At 34.5% G+C, this 16065-nt stretch overlaps 1 protein-coding gene across 4 annotated transcripts in view; it reads right to left on the reverse strand.

Annotated features, from left to right (window-relative positions):
- LOC136843374 (CDK5 and ABL1 enzyme substrate 2-like) overlaps positions 1 to 16065 on the reverse strand; it is a 60453-nt gene that overhangs the window by 8663 nt on the left and 35725 nt on the right. For all 4 annotated transcript variants that reach the window (XM_067111721.1, XM_067111722.1, XM_067111723.1 and 1 more), the window contains 3 exons: positions 8810 to 8949; positions 5210 to 5316; positions 3118 to 3322 (listed from right to left, as the gene is read on the reverse strand). In XM_067111721.1, the coding sequence (XP_066967822.1) occupies positions 3118 to 3322; positions 5210 to 5316; positions 8810 to 8949 (452 nt within the window). The remainder of the gene's footprint in view (positions 1 to 3117; positions 3323 to 5209; positions 5317 to 8809; positions 8950 to 16065) is intronic.

Below are 16065 nucleotides of genomic sequence, written 5' to 3' on the forward strand. Positions count from 1 at the left end.
GAAGAGAAAAAATGGATTAGATGAAGTTAATACATATTTGTATTAATACATATTTGTATCCAAGATGTCTATAATTATATGATTTGCATCTAATTTTCTTGTACCAAATAAAAATATATATATATTTTTACGTACTCTTTTTTGGGATGGATGAGACAGGCTGAAAAATGCTTGGAAACTGGGTAACATGACAGTCAGTCTTTATCCTGAACCAGAGTATTTCAACGAGACTAAAATCTAACTCATTGTCAAATACCAACAGTAACAGGAATTATAAAGACCAGTTGTAACATGACAGAGCACAAGGCCTCCTCTTGTACACTCAGCAAGGAAAGTTAGGATACAGTTTTTTTAAATCTTCGGACATATATTGCTCAATAATGCGACATCTGGCAACTTTAGAGAGAGTAGGAGCTTCATTCTTATTGTGATTGTTTTTTGCTTGACCTCCTATAACTCAATCATATTCTAAGATTCTGAAATCATTGATGCTTCAATGCAATAGTAAGCTTTACAGTATTCGTTCAAGTTGTAATTTGCAGTGCCAGTTCTGAGCAAAATAAATTTTTTTCGACATAACCTACCAAGTAACCTTACACAAATGAATTTATGACACCACAATGAACGGAATGCTTGCATAATCGGAAACGCGATCTTCCATAATGAAATAGGGTTAAATTTAAGCAATGTCCAACGAAAAACATGGGGAACAATAAAGGAACGAATGCAATGTTATGATGAGAGAGAGAGAGAGAGAGAGAGAAACTATGGCAACCTCAAGAAACGTCCAGTTACCTGTGTTTTCCCATATAAGTTCTCGTGCTGCTCCTCACATCATAGAGAACGCTCTTGGGGATTCAAATAGATTTGGTCAACCTATCCTTGCTATCACAACATTTACTGCCATTAATTCCAGCTGACTTTTAATACCGTGAAATACAAATATGAATGTGTAAAAATTAACGAAATTATCATTACCTCATATGATGATGCAATAATAAGCCTGTTCATAATGGAAAACGAGTAAATATTGCCATTCTGATAAACAGTACTGCACCGAGATAGCCACACACTATCTTTTAGATCTCTATGAATGAAGTCATCTGAGAAATTCTGATTACTTCGGACATGCATGGTGTTTTTAAGTATCTCAACATTTTTGTTTTGCAGATTAACATATATGATATAATTTGCATTGTATTCTCATATTCTAGAGTAAATTTACCGATATTATGTGTTTTCTGTAAGAAAAAAATTAAAATTTGACGAACAAAACCTAATGAAAACTGTATCCTCACTTTCCTTGCTGAGTGTACCTGCACATTGAAGTACCCAATAATCCTTTTCTCAATACCTTGTTTTTATATTTACTGGCATAAATAATACAGTGCTATTTCAAGTTTAACATATCAATAAGCATTGATAAAAATCAGACTGAGGCACACTTGCATTGGAAAATACTGTCAGTAACTAGTAAAAGTCTGTGAAGTCAACCATTTATATAAAGTGCTTTCTCAATGGGGGAAAAATTAGTAGGTCTCAAGTTTTTCAAGTTTAGACACTTAAGAACAATAGTGCAATAAGCCTAAGCCTATTAGGCATATGTAAAATTCAATTACCTATAAGTGAAAGCTTTGGATATAAATCCTGCATTAAGTGCTAGATTAAGTTTTTGAATACTTCGCTTCCATCCATGTAAACAGCAAGTTGTTTTGTAATTTAGTTTATGCTGGAGATTACATTTTTACACCTATGACTGGACCACAGTGGCATCACCAATGTGATGTCATTAATTAGCATAAAGTTCCAGTAGGCAGAAGGTACTAGATTATGCCACAGAATGATTTGTATGTTATGTTCCATCCAATTATACGACAGAAAAGTTATCTTAAGCTGAAGGCTCAATGTGAATAACTTTAAAATTTGAAGTGCAGTCACCAAATTTTGTACTTATCTAACCCTGTCACCATCTGCATACATTTGTATTTTATGTTAGGAAAACTCAGTACAGCCCCCGTACACAATTCTTCTATGTAACAGATTTTAATACATTATATAATTTTTTTTACAACTAGGTGGTAAACAAATGACATCCCAGCCTATGTTAGGGTAATCCAGTCACAGTAAACTTTAAATTACAATAATACAGATAATATAATTCTTAGACTATTCTAAATTCTTGCTGAGTAAATTCATTCAGGATTTACTCAATAAGTTAGCATATACACCCTGGCTTCCACAGGCATCCATCTAGTCTACCCTGACGGAGTATATTTTAGAATTATGTGATAACTCACACACTTACAAGGCTGCTGCTAGGCTTGATTCAGCATGCTGTGCTAAAGTTTTTATTCCTTGGTGATGTTTGTACATATTTCTTTTTCATATATTAAGAAAGCTTAGTATATATTTTTCCAAAACTTTACACTTTTATTATACTTACAGATGCTTTATGTACACCTGGGCCCTGGAACAGAATGTTAAACAAACGGCAACAACTTAGCCACAATATTCTCATCATGTGCAAAGATACTCCAGCCAGAGTAAAAATGTAATAAAAAAAATCCTAGCCTTGTGCTAATTTTCAATCAGCTTACTTATCAATTGAGCCACTAGTCTCCAAGAACACAAAGATGATTTACTTAACCACCAGTCCTTCTGCAAGTTGAAGAAATAATTTTAAAATAATACCATTAGTTGAGGACTTCTAATCAGGAAATGCAAATAACTCTATCTCTCCGCATCTCCATTACCTGTATAATCCGCATCTCCATTACCTGTATAATACCATTACCTCTATCTTTTACACCAAAACCTAAAAATATGTTCCGAGTTGTACTTGAACCACATGGACTGTGTAAATAATCATGACAAAGCAACTTTCCTCTTAGCATCCTCATACAGAAAATACCAATCCTCCTTTACCTAATGGTTTCCTATGAATGTATAACTCCTGCATTCCATGTTGTTAAAAACCCTATTCACATAACATTTTAAAAGTCAGGACAGCCAAATTATTCTTTCAGTCAACATTCATGTAATAATATAGAACATATATGCCTACAGACCTTTTAACTACAACAAAGGAAAAAAAATACAGTATAGTATAATATTTACCTCTATCAAATTGCTCAGTGCTTCTCCTTTTACATCGTTCATTTTTGCAGCAAGGATAAGACATGCGCCTGCTATTAATTTACGGTTCTGTTTGTTGACAATAGTCTTGAGGATCAAACGCTCAAAGTAGACGTAGGCATGGGCAACTGTCAAAAGATCTATGTCGCATTCCTGTCGTGCAATCTTCAACATTTCTCTTTTCAAACTGTAATGCAAAATGATGAAATGCTGTTAATAGAACATAATTAGGAGCTATGTACCATAAGGCAACCTTGGTAACAATCAAAACTGTTACTGCTGAAATACAATCATTAACAAGAGATGAAAAGTAGTGAAAAGTATATCAAGAGCATTTGTAATCTGCAAGAGTCTGAGAGCACCAAGTAAAATATCTCAAGAGGTCATTTGGTTATAAAGATGGGAGCAATAAATTCAGATAGAAATAAAGGTTAAAAGCAAATTTCTGACTGATGTTAAATGAAGCAATATGATAGCAAAACATTTCAAAATGCAAAAGCCAGCAAAAATACATCTGATTCAATAAGCCAAAAAAAAAATGTTGGAATCAATGTGCCAACAAAGCTAAGACATTCAGGCTCAACTGTAAGGTACTGGAACGAAAGAAAATCAACAAAATTCTTCTAATCACAAAGGCATGCACATACAAGGAAACTCATTATGGGAATACTGGGAACTTTTTTCTGTAAATAGCCCCTGTCTTGTAACAGCACTGCTCTTTTGTTCTGCTTGTTCTTCAGCAAAATTCAGGTAGGTACTGATGACATTAAACAGGTGTAAAACCCTCTCATTTTATGAGGTTATAATGATACAGGCAATCAGTGATAACCACTCCTAAGAAGTCTTGGATGTTAAACTTTAAAACCAATTTTCATTAAAAAAATGTACAAGTGACATAAGCAAAATATTGAATGTTTGGAAACAGGCAACACAAAACCTCCAGGTTATAAGTGACAGTAAATTTCATTAACTAAAGCACTGCACCAATTATAAGGTCACCGATACTCTCTTTAGCCTGGTTCCTTATGGTTTATATCTACTGAAGTACAGCACACTGTTAAGAAACAGCGTACAAACATTTTACAAAAAAATATGAATTCACATGAAATCATTGCTAAACAGTTTAAAATATATGACGACATATATCTATAAACTTTTCAACTGATAAAAGTGTTAATCGGAACTTCATATTTTAATAATATATTTTTTTGTTGCAGAATCTTTCATATACTGAAATTACTTTCTTTTATAATAAACAATCCTCAAGGTATCTCAAAAAAGAATAGCAAAACCTAAACAGCCAAGTTTCATGGAAAAAGGAAAGAAATGAAAAACTGTTGGGTCATCAAAAGATATTGAGTATATTAAAACTGTTCAGTCCTGTAGGTGTGTTTTAATACTCTCTTGTACAGTCAACACAAAAAGTTGTCATTAATCATCAACCCACCAAAGAATCCTTAAGAATAAGTTAAAAATAAATGTGACCAGCTATTAAAATTTTTACATTTTATCCATTCTTAATTCCACCATTTCTTAGTAACTTTATTAACCCATTTAAAACTGCTACTTAAAACATCAAATCAGTTTCTTAAAATGCAATGTGGATTTACTGGAATAATGATCAAATCATATCACTTTCATGAAGTTAATCATAAGTTATATTTGTATTTACAGGCAGTCTCTGGTTATCAGCGGCCTTGTTTATCAGCAATCCAGTTTTCGGCGCTTGTCTAGCGATGAAAATAGGCATTTTCGGCGCCAATATGTGCCGATTTCTGCTTATCGGCACCGATAATGGGTATTGGCGCCGATACATACCTAACAGAGGCACCATCCTCTGGTTATCAGCACCGCTAAGTGCCAAAAATCACAAAAAATCGTGGTTATCGGCGATTTTCGCTTACCATTATGACATTGGAACGGAACCCCCGCCGACAACCAGCGACTGCTTGTACAGTAATCTTAGTAACTGAAGTGTTTAAAAAGCAGGCTTTATATTATGACACTCAGCCCATAAGGCAAAACTGGTTAACAGGCAACAGAGCAGGCATAATTCTCTTTGAAGCAAACTTACCTTCTTAGCTTACTGAGGGTAAGCTGAATTTGAGGGAATTTTCCTCGGAACTTGTCATTCAATTCCTTCTTCAGCTCTGATGGTTTTGTGTAGTCCATAACAGAAGTCTGTAAAACAAAATAGTGTAATTATTGCCAAACCTTTATACAAGATAATCAAATAAAAATTCATTTAATCATTATATAATTAACATCCAATAATGAACTGCTAAGAACATTTGGTAACTTGGCCCTGAAAAAGGAGGACTTCTTCCTACTTTTATCGCTCATTACTATTACAGTTACCAGTATACAATATATAAAAGTCAAACACACACACACACACACATGTTGATATTTCTACTCATATATTAGACCACAATGATAAATCAGTACTTGTAGGAAAAAATAATTTCCAAATAAAAGTGCACCTATGTGAACTGCTTCTTCTTACGAAATAATTAATGGACAAATTAAAAATCTAAAAAATGCAAACTGATTAAATAACTATTACTTCCACCTCTAGAAAGGCATACTGGTCATAACTTACAATAACAACATGGAATAAATTTTATTATTTACATATGGCATGCCTATAGTTAAAATTATGAGAAAAGTTGCTACACATTTCATTTATTTTCATTTTTGTTTTCAAAAGGCAACAACTTTCAGGATGGTCTAACTTATTTGTGACCACATATGTAAATCTCATAATTCAAGGCTACATCATACTTTTATGGCCAGCTCATGTCACAGGATACAAAGTCCTATCCAACAGGATTTTGTTTTTACTAGTTAGTCAGTAACAGCTAAAGCACACATTGCACAAGGCACTCCATCTCTGAAAGCATCGGTTCATATTCTTGTAGGAACAAATGTGCTTTTCAAGGTTATACTCAAGGGTAACTTACTGTAAACAATTACCAATAAATGAAAGCAAAGAGTTTCTTGCAACCTAGTGGTCTAATAACACCTTTTGAAAAAGAAATTTGAGGATAAAGATTAAATTACATTTCCTCTTAAAATTACACCAACACATTACAAATGGCATAAAACTGGTTTACTTTGTAAACTAAAATAAATACGATAGCAAATAATTGTATTCTTGCTCTTACATATATTGTATTCTTACATAGAAAAAAAACTGTATTTACAAAAGCCTATCACTAATATTCATCACACATGTAAATGTCCAAGACACTGCAGTATTCTGTCCACCAACAAGCAACTGCCTCCTCATTTGTGTCATTTGGACATGAGGCTGTGAAAGTTAAGCAAGGCTGGAAGGCTTCACCACAAGTACATCACTTCTAACTGGCCTGAATCAAAATTTATGATTCAAGTGGCTCATGCACCAGAATGCGGACTTTGATCACAGAATCCACAAATATCACTTGCCAACACAAAGTCAGGAAGAAGAGGACAATGACTCCACTAAGTTCTCCCCTGATGATATTTGGTCAGCTGCTACCAACAGTTTCAAGGAATACTAATTCGCCTCTCTGAGAGTTACAACCCTCATGGGAAATTTTGTTAAAGTAGACCAAGACTTCCAGGTAACTCTATTGAAAGAGGGGTTCCACAATGCATGCACAGCTTGCAGTCCACTATCCACCATGAGCCGTGTTACTCATCCTTTTGTATAATTTCTTTGTTCTGATGTTATAATTCTAAGCTACAGCATAAAGTATAAACCTTCAATTATTTATTGCTCCCCTCTTGAACTTCTTCTGGAGAAGAATGCTATCATTATTTATACTTTCTTTGAGCATTCAAGTATACTGTATATTCTTTTTGCAAATTCAAATAACTTTTCCTTTGAATTTGCTTTTATTCTTTTTGCTTTGTTTCTTGTCAGTACTGATATTTATTAATATTTTGGTGTTTTAATCTCCTCGCCTATGTGAGCCAATGCTTCTCTGTTACATTATGCTTGATCTCCCTCTTTCGTGGATTAGTGGAAGCCTATAAGCTTAGATCTCCAGAAAATATTCTTCTTACATATTCACAGTTCCCGTTGATTTTTGTTGTTCATTCCACAGCAATGACTGCCTTGAGCTCCATGTCTGCCTTTTTTATTACAAGCATCTGCCTTCCCTGCCATGCTGTCCTTTTTTTGGATGCCTCGACCTTGTCCTCTTCAGCATTCCCTTCACATCCTGGGATTCTCATGTCAAGTAAACGAACTCAATGTTTTCAAAGAATTGAGATGGAAGTCCCTGGAGACATTAAATTCCTGCTGTTTCTTCCTACTTCTCCACTAGTTGGGGTTTGTCCTGGGAGATTTTGGAAGTATTTGTTTTTTAGCATAGAGTCTTGGATTTCTTTATGTTCCTTGCAATAGCCCTCCTGTTCCTTAACACAGGTTCCCTTCTGCCATCATGACAGAATGTTCCCAGCGAGAGTAGGGTGGGAAAGCTGCATCTTGCATGAGAAATTGGTGGAGAGATGGATCATGAGGCTAGCAAAAAAAATTGAGATCCTAAAGATTGAGATATTGGCCAAGTGATGAGAAGGGATGAGGAACATTTGGTCAGAGAAGCAGATGATATGAAAGCAACAAGAAGATGATTTGTATGAAGACCCAGGAAAGCATGGAGAATTGAAACTGACAAAGACTAGAACTGATGGAAGTTCAGACCGAAAGAGCACAAGACAGAGAAGAGTAATGGAACTCCTTTTATACCTCTAACAGCACTAAGTGAAGAACACATGAAAATGTTTACGGTGATGATAATGAAAAGGATGCAAAATTCAATTTTTCAAAAATCCCTTATAAAAAATATTACTATTTTCTCAGAAAACAATGGTTCTTCACTTACAATTAGCCCTAAATTATCACTATTCAAAAGATAAACTCTATTCATATGGAACAAGCCTACAAGGGTCATCGATAATTAGAAACCAGCAGCCATGGATGTTACAACTGGAAAAGAAATAACTTCTACATGAGAAGCAGAAATAAAAGATTTCCTACCTAAAAAAGTTCGCTGATGAATTAAGCTAAAGAACTAATGGATTACATGCAGTCCCCAGTTATCGGTGATCCAGTTTTGCGGGGCTTGTCTAGCGATGAAAATCAGCAATTTTTGAAGCCAAAAATCTCTGATTTCTGCTTATCGGCGACGATAATCAGGTACTGGCGCCAATACATACCTAATAGAGGTGCTAATCTCTGGTTATCGGCTCCAATAAGCGCCCAAAATCACCGATTTTCGCTTATCGTCATGCTGTCGGAACAGAACCCCCGCTGATAACCAGGGACTGCCTGTATTAGGTTAATGAATTCTAGGAATCTTCCCAGCCCGAGAAGAACCCTAAAAGAGTTCAGAGGTCTGGTTAAACAAATCATTTATAACTAACTAACTAAATCAGCTGAGAGAATAATTTGGAAAATTCTAGTTGGTTACTGACAGTGCTGCAGACAAAAAGTAGGATCTAAGTAGCACTTTATCCAAGGGAATATGACTCTTCTTGTCAGACATAAAACTGCAATGTCTAGAGCATCTGAAGGCTGCAAATGTGGGTTGCATATGAGTGATGGGTTTCTAATAAAGCTAAAATTGCAAGAGTAATGCTCTTAAAAATTATGTCCAATTTGTAAAAAATGTTGAATACACACCATGTAGGATGGAAAGCGCAAGAGTTTTCTATGCTTGCCTGCACGGAGTTCTGGGTCATCCAGCATGTTAGGGACATAGGGCATACTTGCAGCATGTCCAGATGATGGACAACGCCATTCATCAAGTTCATAGGCACTTCCTGCAAGTAATTTGTAAGACATTTGCTTATGAGTAAAAGTAAAATATAATTTTTTTCAGATAAAGAAATCTACAATTTACAGATAACCCGCTGACATCCAACAATGTAATGAGGAAAGTTTAACAAAGTAACACAGTACACAGGACAGCAATAGATGTACAGTTCACAAAAGAATACAATATTACTATAACTGGGGATCAAGTACAAAAGTAAAATTCATTAACTACAAGGATATAAGAATGCTCAAGATTTCTTACAAGAAGTACAGTACATACTGGAATGGAAAAACACACAAATGAGTCAAGAGAGACTCCTGAGGCAGTACATACCCACTTATGTACAATACTAAAATGTATGGGGATAAACAATTCTGATGTACAGTATCTACAATCATTAACAGGAAAGCCAGAGCAACAATGCTTGGGAGTTTTTAAGATCCACTGGAGTATTAGGTCCAATAACTGTAGATTAATCCTTTATAAAGTCATTCAAGATAGAAAAAAATGCTGTCGCCATGTACATTTCTGAAATTTATTGAGGCTGGAAAAGTAGGTCTTCAATCCTAGTCTAAGTGACTTGGCAAATAAACTGATTGCATTTAGGATGCTAAGAAGGAAAAAATTACCTACGTAGGTCCCATGTATTCTGATAAAAGTATAGTTGAAAGTAGTCTAAGACCATTTACATGCAGTCACACTGTTCATATAGTAACTGAATTTTCTTTTTGCTAAAAAAAAATCAAGCCAAAAGCGCGTGCCATACAATCGATAAAATTTGACCAGCATTATTTGTTTTCAAATATTCAAGAAATAAAGATTGAAAACTTAAATATTTTGTAATAAATGGTGAAGAATGAAGAAAATAAATGGAATGCAATGAGATGGTTCAACTGACTGATGTATGAAAGTATAGCGAAATAATTAACATGTCCTAGAAAAATCATGGAAGGCTTTTGTTATGGAATCGAAAATAATGATAGAGGAATACAAGTAACCCAAAGCTTTTATCTCTCGAAAATAATGATAGAGGAATACAAGTAACCCAAAGCTTTTATCTCTTACTTCATTTTAAAAATATACATTGATCAAAGTCATAAGATGAAAACTAAAAGGTAATAATAAAAACCAATTCTCACTATATGTATTAGGTAAATGTAAATAATACAGTCAACTTCTAGATATGCAAGTATAGAGCCTGGAATGTTTAACTTAGTCCTGTTATTCTTCTAGACAGAAAAATCTTTCCTTTAAATTTGGAAGCCCTTGATAAATGTTCAAATGCGATTTCTCCAAATTTTGCAATCTATATCATTTATATTCAGATTTATTGAAATCTCTTGTAATCCATAATGAGCATTTTAAGACAACAAACGATTTACAGTCGTAGAACTATTAAACTTATTTACTGATTCCTATGTTACTAGTTGTGCCAAGTATAAGATGGACAACTGCTCTGGGAATTTAATTTCATTGTATATTAAATACAAAGTAACCCAGTCTGAATTAAGAGTTCTTTTGCAAATTGCATAAAAATTTGAGGGTCAAAATGGTTTTTACCTCTAAACTGGGTGTTATATAGTATTTTGGGTCATTGGTTACAATACAACTAACAAATACATATTAAACTCTGGCTCTAGTACACCAACAATAATACACTTTGCATTCAAGAATAAGGAGCTACACTGTCATGAGGATCACCAGCTTACCATTTTTTTCTAGGACACTAGATCCCATAACCAACTGCAAATTGTCATACCCTAGGGTACATAAATTCAGAGAACCTGGAAAAATGCTGGTTCTCCAATAAATAACATAAGAACATCCTTCACGATTTTCCTCCATCAAAACCCCAGTCTGCAAAAGCATTTGTCAAAGAGACCTGTCAAAAATACCAGGCATCCTGTTCCCAAAGCCCAAACCAACTAGCACTGACTTTACAATAAAAATCTCAAAAACTGAATGATCAGAAACACCTTGAGGAAAAGGCCAGCAGCAGTAAATACAATAATTCAGAAATTACAAAATACCACAAGATCTTTTCACAAGAATAAATACTTTTACTGACAAAGATCACTCAATTGAGGAAGGGATGAACATCTCAAGCACAAAGGGAAGAACATTTCTGAACTACCACGAATATAGAAGATAGACTTTTAAGCACTTTGGTTTTATCTGGGTAGAACCATGAAAAATACAGCATGGTAAATATGAAACAGAAAATATGTATTAAAAAACTAGCATTTTGAGAGTATTGCTAACATAATGATTCTTAGCAATCTCTGACCAACTCCTAAGACCATTCAGTGGTAAAATGGGTAATTGATTCTTACGAAGGTAAGTACATCTGGAAATTTCTCCCGACGAGATGCATTTGGAAAACATGAATGCCCTGATGGCAGCTATTTTTATTATGAATGTCATGATCATGGTCAAAGCTCCAAAAACACGGCAAGTATGATACACTGACAGGACAGACCGACAAATGCTCTTCCTTCATGTATATCTAAGCATGGTGTCTACTTTTGCTCCATTTAACCCAAATACATTAAAAAATGTAAGTGTCACAAATGAAAAGAGACAGACTGATGCTCTCCCTTCATACACTTCTAGGTATCATGGTCCACCTTGTAACACATTTGAGAAACACACTGAAAAGAGACAGACAGCGTGCTAAAGGCTGTGATGGCAAGGAAAAGTTGGTGCACAAACTGACAGACAGATGGATTATCTCACTTCATGCATATGTATGTGTGATAGTCTGCTTATATACCAGGTCTGGCTGAAATCCCTTCAACCACTTTGAAGAGAGATGCAATGACAAGGTAAACCATGACAAATATACTGCATTACAGAGCGGTGGACTATCCTTCATGCACATCTATGCATGGTTTGACTGAAATCAATTCAACTATATCGGGGAAATTAAAGTCTGCTAGAGATACATGAACGATGGTCTACTTTCGTACCACTTGTGACTGAAATACCTTCAAACTTATAAAAGGCATTGTGGTGACATGGCAAGTGTGACCAACATGTTCACTGACATACAGATGGACAATCTCCCTTCCTTCTGGTTTATCTTCATACCAGTTTTCACTGAAATCTTTTAAACTGTAGAGTTGTTTCAGACAAATTGATGTAACCAACATACTGACAGAAAGACATGATGATGATCTCCCGTCAGACACACCTTTACATGAAGGACTACCTTTGTACCAAGAATGACCAGTATCCCTATAACAGTGTAAGACTATTGTAGTTGCGATGACAAGGTAACCATGGCAGACATACTCATGGGCTGCCAGAGAAGTGGACAAACAGAAGATAGGCAGAAGGAAAAAAATAATAAAATAAAATAACCACTGTTGACCTAACCTCACGGCAGTCAGAGATTTGATAATGAGTAATTATCAAAATATTCATGGATCAAATGTTTGACACCAATCAGGACTATACCATATTACCTCAACGTGGCAATCTTAAGGTGATCAAGAATTCCACGGAGGCGCTAAATGATCACTGTTTTACCATTTCAACAACAGATGGAGTGGAACGTATGTATTTTAGTTTATACTGTATATTGTACATAGTTTACATTATCAGAATTTTCACAAAAACAATGGAGAAAACAAAACAGATTTCACTTTAGTGCCACAACATTATGTTGGGTTTAATTTCCTTTAATCTGGTAACCACCTTTGCATGGCCCACTAATTGAGGTTTCTATAGATTTAAACTTCATTTTTCTGCCATCTACATTTCAATTACTAAATCTGCTATCTTCTCCGCCATCTACATTTCAATTACTTAATCTACTCTCTTCTCCCTTGGTTGTTTAAATTCTTCATATATATTATTCTCAAATTTTCAACAGCAAATCCTTCAGGGGAGCACTAAGAGTATCAAATGAGACTTAGTGTTTTTGTTGAATTGATCAGTAATAATAAACTATGTAAACCAAAGCAATATCTTCAAAACATTTATTTCCCCACTGGGGTATGATGCTAACAGGATGCTTGTATATCATCTTCATTTACTTCCCCACTGGGGAATACTGGTAAAAGGATGCTTGTGTAATGTGCAGTAAATGGTGTCTTTTAGGCCCAAAGCCATTTCTCTTTGCCATTTACTTTCTAATTTCTTTACCTTGCTAGTTCCAACTATCATTACAGAAAAAAAAACTCAAATAAGTTACCTAACTGCAATGGCTACTGAAGCTTAAAAGTATCCTAATAAATAAATTCATTACTAGTTTACGAATGACTGTTACCTTTTTGAAATTCTGATGAAATCATGAAACTCTCACCCTGAGATTCAGAATGCCAACTGGAATCATCCAGAAAAAATAAAATAAAAAAACTAATCATAAATACTTAGACATCAGGCAGCATGGGGATGATGTCAGGAGGGTGTTGGGGGATGGTTGAAAGCCATCACTCCCAAAGGCAGAGGCTACTATTACTGAACCAGTTTGAAATACAAGAATTTTTGCCTATTTTTTTTGGCATTTCTAATAGTTAATAACCGACATATATAGCAAAAGCACAAAACCTTACGAGAGGAAATTTAGAGTACTGTACTACAAAAAGACATTTTTGTTCTAATCATAATTTTGCCTTTTATTTCTAAACTGCAACAAAGTACAATTACTCAGCTTCATAATAAGACCAAAATCAGCATCACCTCATGAAAAATAAATTTACAGGATTTGATACAAGATTTCATCTCTAAACTCATAAGAGGTAAGCTACAACTGAGCATTTCACTTTAGATGAGTTTTAGAAAAATCTTTCTCAAAATACAAACACTATGGAGATAATCTTAAGCTAATCCCTTTAAAAAAAAATTTGGCCCTCAACTTATACAGGATGTCGACTTACTTGAGCAGATTTAAAATCAAGCTGATGAAAAATACTCGGAAAAAATCAAATGATATTCCAAAACATAACTAAGGGCACCATACAGCAATGAGTTATTGACATCAATTTCTAGCATAAAATGAAGGTAATCCTTCATTTATATTCTGTACTGATTACTCTAAGTTTACAGCTTTTCAGGTTGTTAACAGAAGTGATCTGGAAGTCTTGAATAAAAAAATGGTTATGCTGTTGCTGCTGAGGTGCAGTATGTACTACTGTACAATAACTAGGGCCACATATCTTGCATCAGAGTACTCCTTAAACAGTATAACAATTATTTACTTAGCATTCATGTATCATGTAGTATAACCAATCTATATATGAATAAACAAGTAATATTATGACTATGAGGTAAATTAAGTTATAGGAAATTAACTTATGGATGCTTTGTATTATGCTATTTAAATCAAGAATTTGAAATATAAGGAGTTTGGAATTAGATGGGCATCCTGGAACCAATCCCTTGTGTAAGTCAAGGGCCGGCTGTATAAAAAAAAAATAGTCTTAATCTTTGTCACTGAGTTATCACTACATTATATGCAAATGAACTGATGCATCAGCTAGCCATTGTAACAAAGCTGAGCACCAGCAATACTTGCAATGAAGAAGAAAAATGCCAAACAAAGATGATACAACAGTATCTGACGGGCTAACGCTATAGTTATGTATGTGGTAGGTTTATTTAGGATGGTACAAAATAAAGAGTGGAATAAAGACGAAACAAGAGAACATGATATACAGACAAACGAAAGATTCAAAACACTTTATGGTAAGTTCATTCACCCAATGGTGAGGATGAAAGAAGCAGTTCATGAACACATGCTTTACCAACTACTTGAACAAGGCTTGTTCAAATTTTGCAAAACATATGTTCATACTACATTAAAAATGGTCCTGTGTGTATTTGACAGGTTAATTGTCAGCTGCTCTTTAAGCACAAGGAAATTTTATGTATGCAATTTGAAGCTTTAGTCAGTGCAGAGTGAAAATATTTATATTTTCTTACATTTAGGAATTAACATTTCAATGAACAGTTTTAATACTTCGTGAACGCCACATTGTTGAGAGAAGTTTGAAGCTCAGATAATCGATTGAAATAAAATAAATTATACTATCATGCAAGAGACATTTCTACATTTACAAAACTTTAAATGCAGACTTATAAAATTGAATGCAGTTAAATAAATCCAACTACCAAAATACATACCCCAACGGGTTAAATATTCTAAAAGACAAATAAATAAGAAGTCGTATGGAAAGCTGGATAAACAATTTTTATAACTGGCACCTGAAATAAGCAAATATTCATATTTAAAAGTACAGCAGTAATACTAATTGTGGAGGATTTTCCACCTGATAAATAACAATGATAAGGATTACCAGTGAAATAAAAGTCCAACAGTAATAAAAGACTGAAGATCATCTGTGCTTCAAACTTGTGCGTGCTAGTGAATATTCACATTATTTTCAAATGATGAAATATCCTTATCAACATTTGAGTGAAACACCAGGAGACAGGCAATAAGCATCTGTGATCATAAGCTGCATAAGAGGCACAATTGATGTAAATTCCAATGTGACAGCAAGTATATCTGGAGAGAAACACATGGGTAAGTATGATTTGCCCGGAGGCCAAATACTCATTTTGGAATATCATCCCCTATGGATAGAAGAGATACTCCCTGCAAAGGCAAGTCAGCATCGGATGCCTCATACAGGAATGGGAGTAGCTTAAGCTCGTTACCCTGAACTTTGCGGCATAGGTTACATCAATAAAAAATAAATAAAATCATGACGGTTGAGACTCTAATCAGCACTAATATCCAGCTGCATGTTCCTGTACGTAAGCCTAATTCTGAGCCATGTTGCTTGGATCTATCCTCCAAAAAAAACTATGCAAGTACCATGCAATAAAAATTCCTTGAAAATACCTAAAATATTAAGACCTTCCCTAGTCATAGTAACAGAGTAAAAAGCAGTCAACTATCCTAAAGCCAAACCTTACATCAGTTACTTCAGCAAATTGAAATCATATCTGAGGAATGTTTTTCATTCAATGGAATTTAAAATAGTCATAAACACTTACGGTGAAAGCGGTTCCCTAAGGAAAAAAGATGCTTCATCAAACATCTAAAGTACCATATGTATGGGATAAACCTGTTACACTTAAGGTAACTGACAATGCACTATGCACATCC

This window comes from Macrobrachium rosenbergii, chromosome 11 (genome assembly GCF_040412425.1).
Source record: "Macrobrachium rosenbergii isolate ZJJX-2024 chromosome 11, ASM4041242v1, whole genome shotgun sequence".
Taxonomy (NCBI): domain Eukaryota; kingdom Metazoa; phylum Arthropoda; class Malacostraca; order Decapoda; family Palaemonidae; genus Macrobrachium; species Macrobrachium rosenbergii.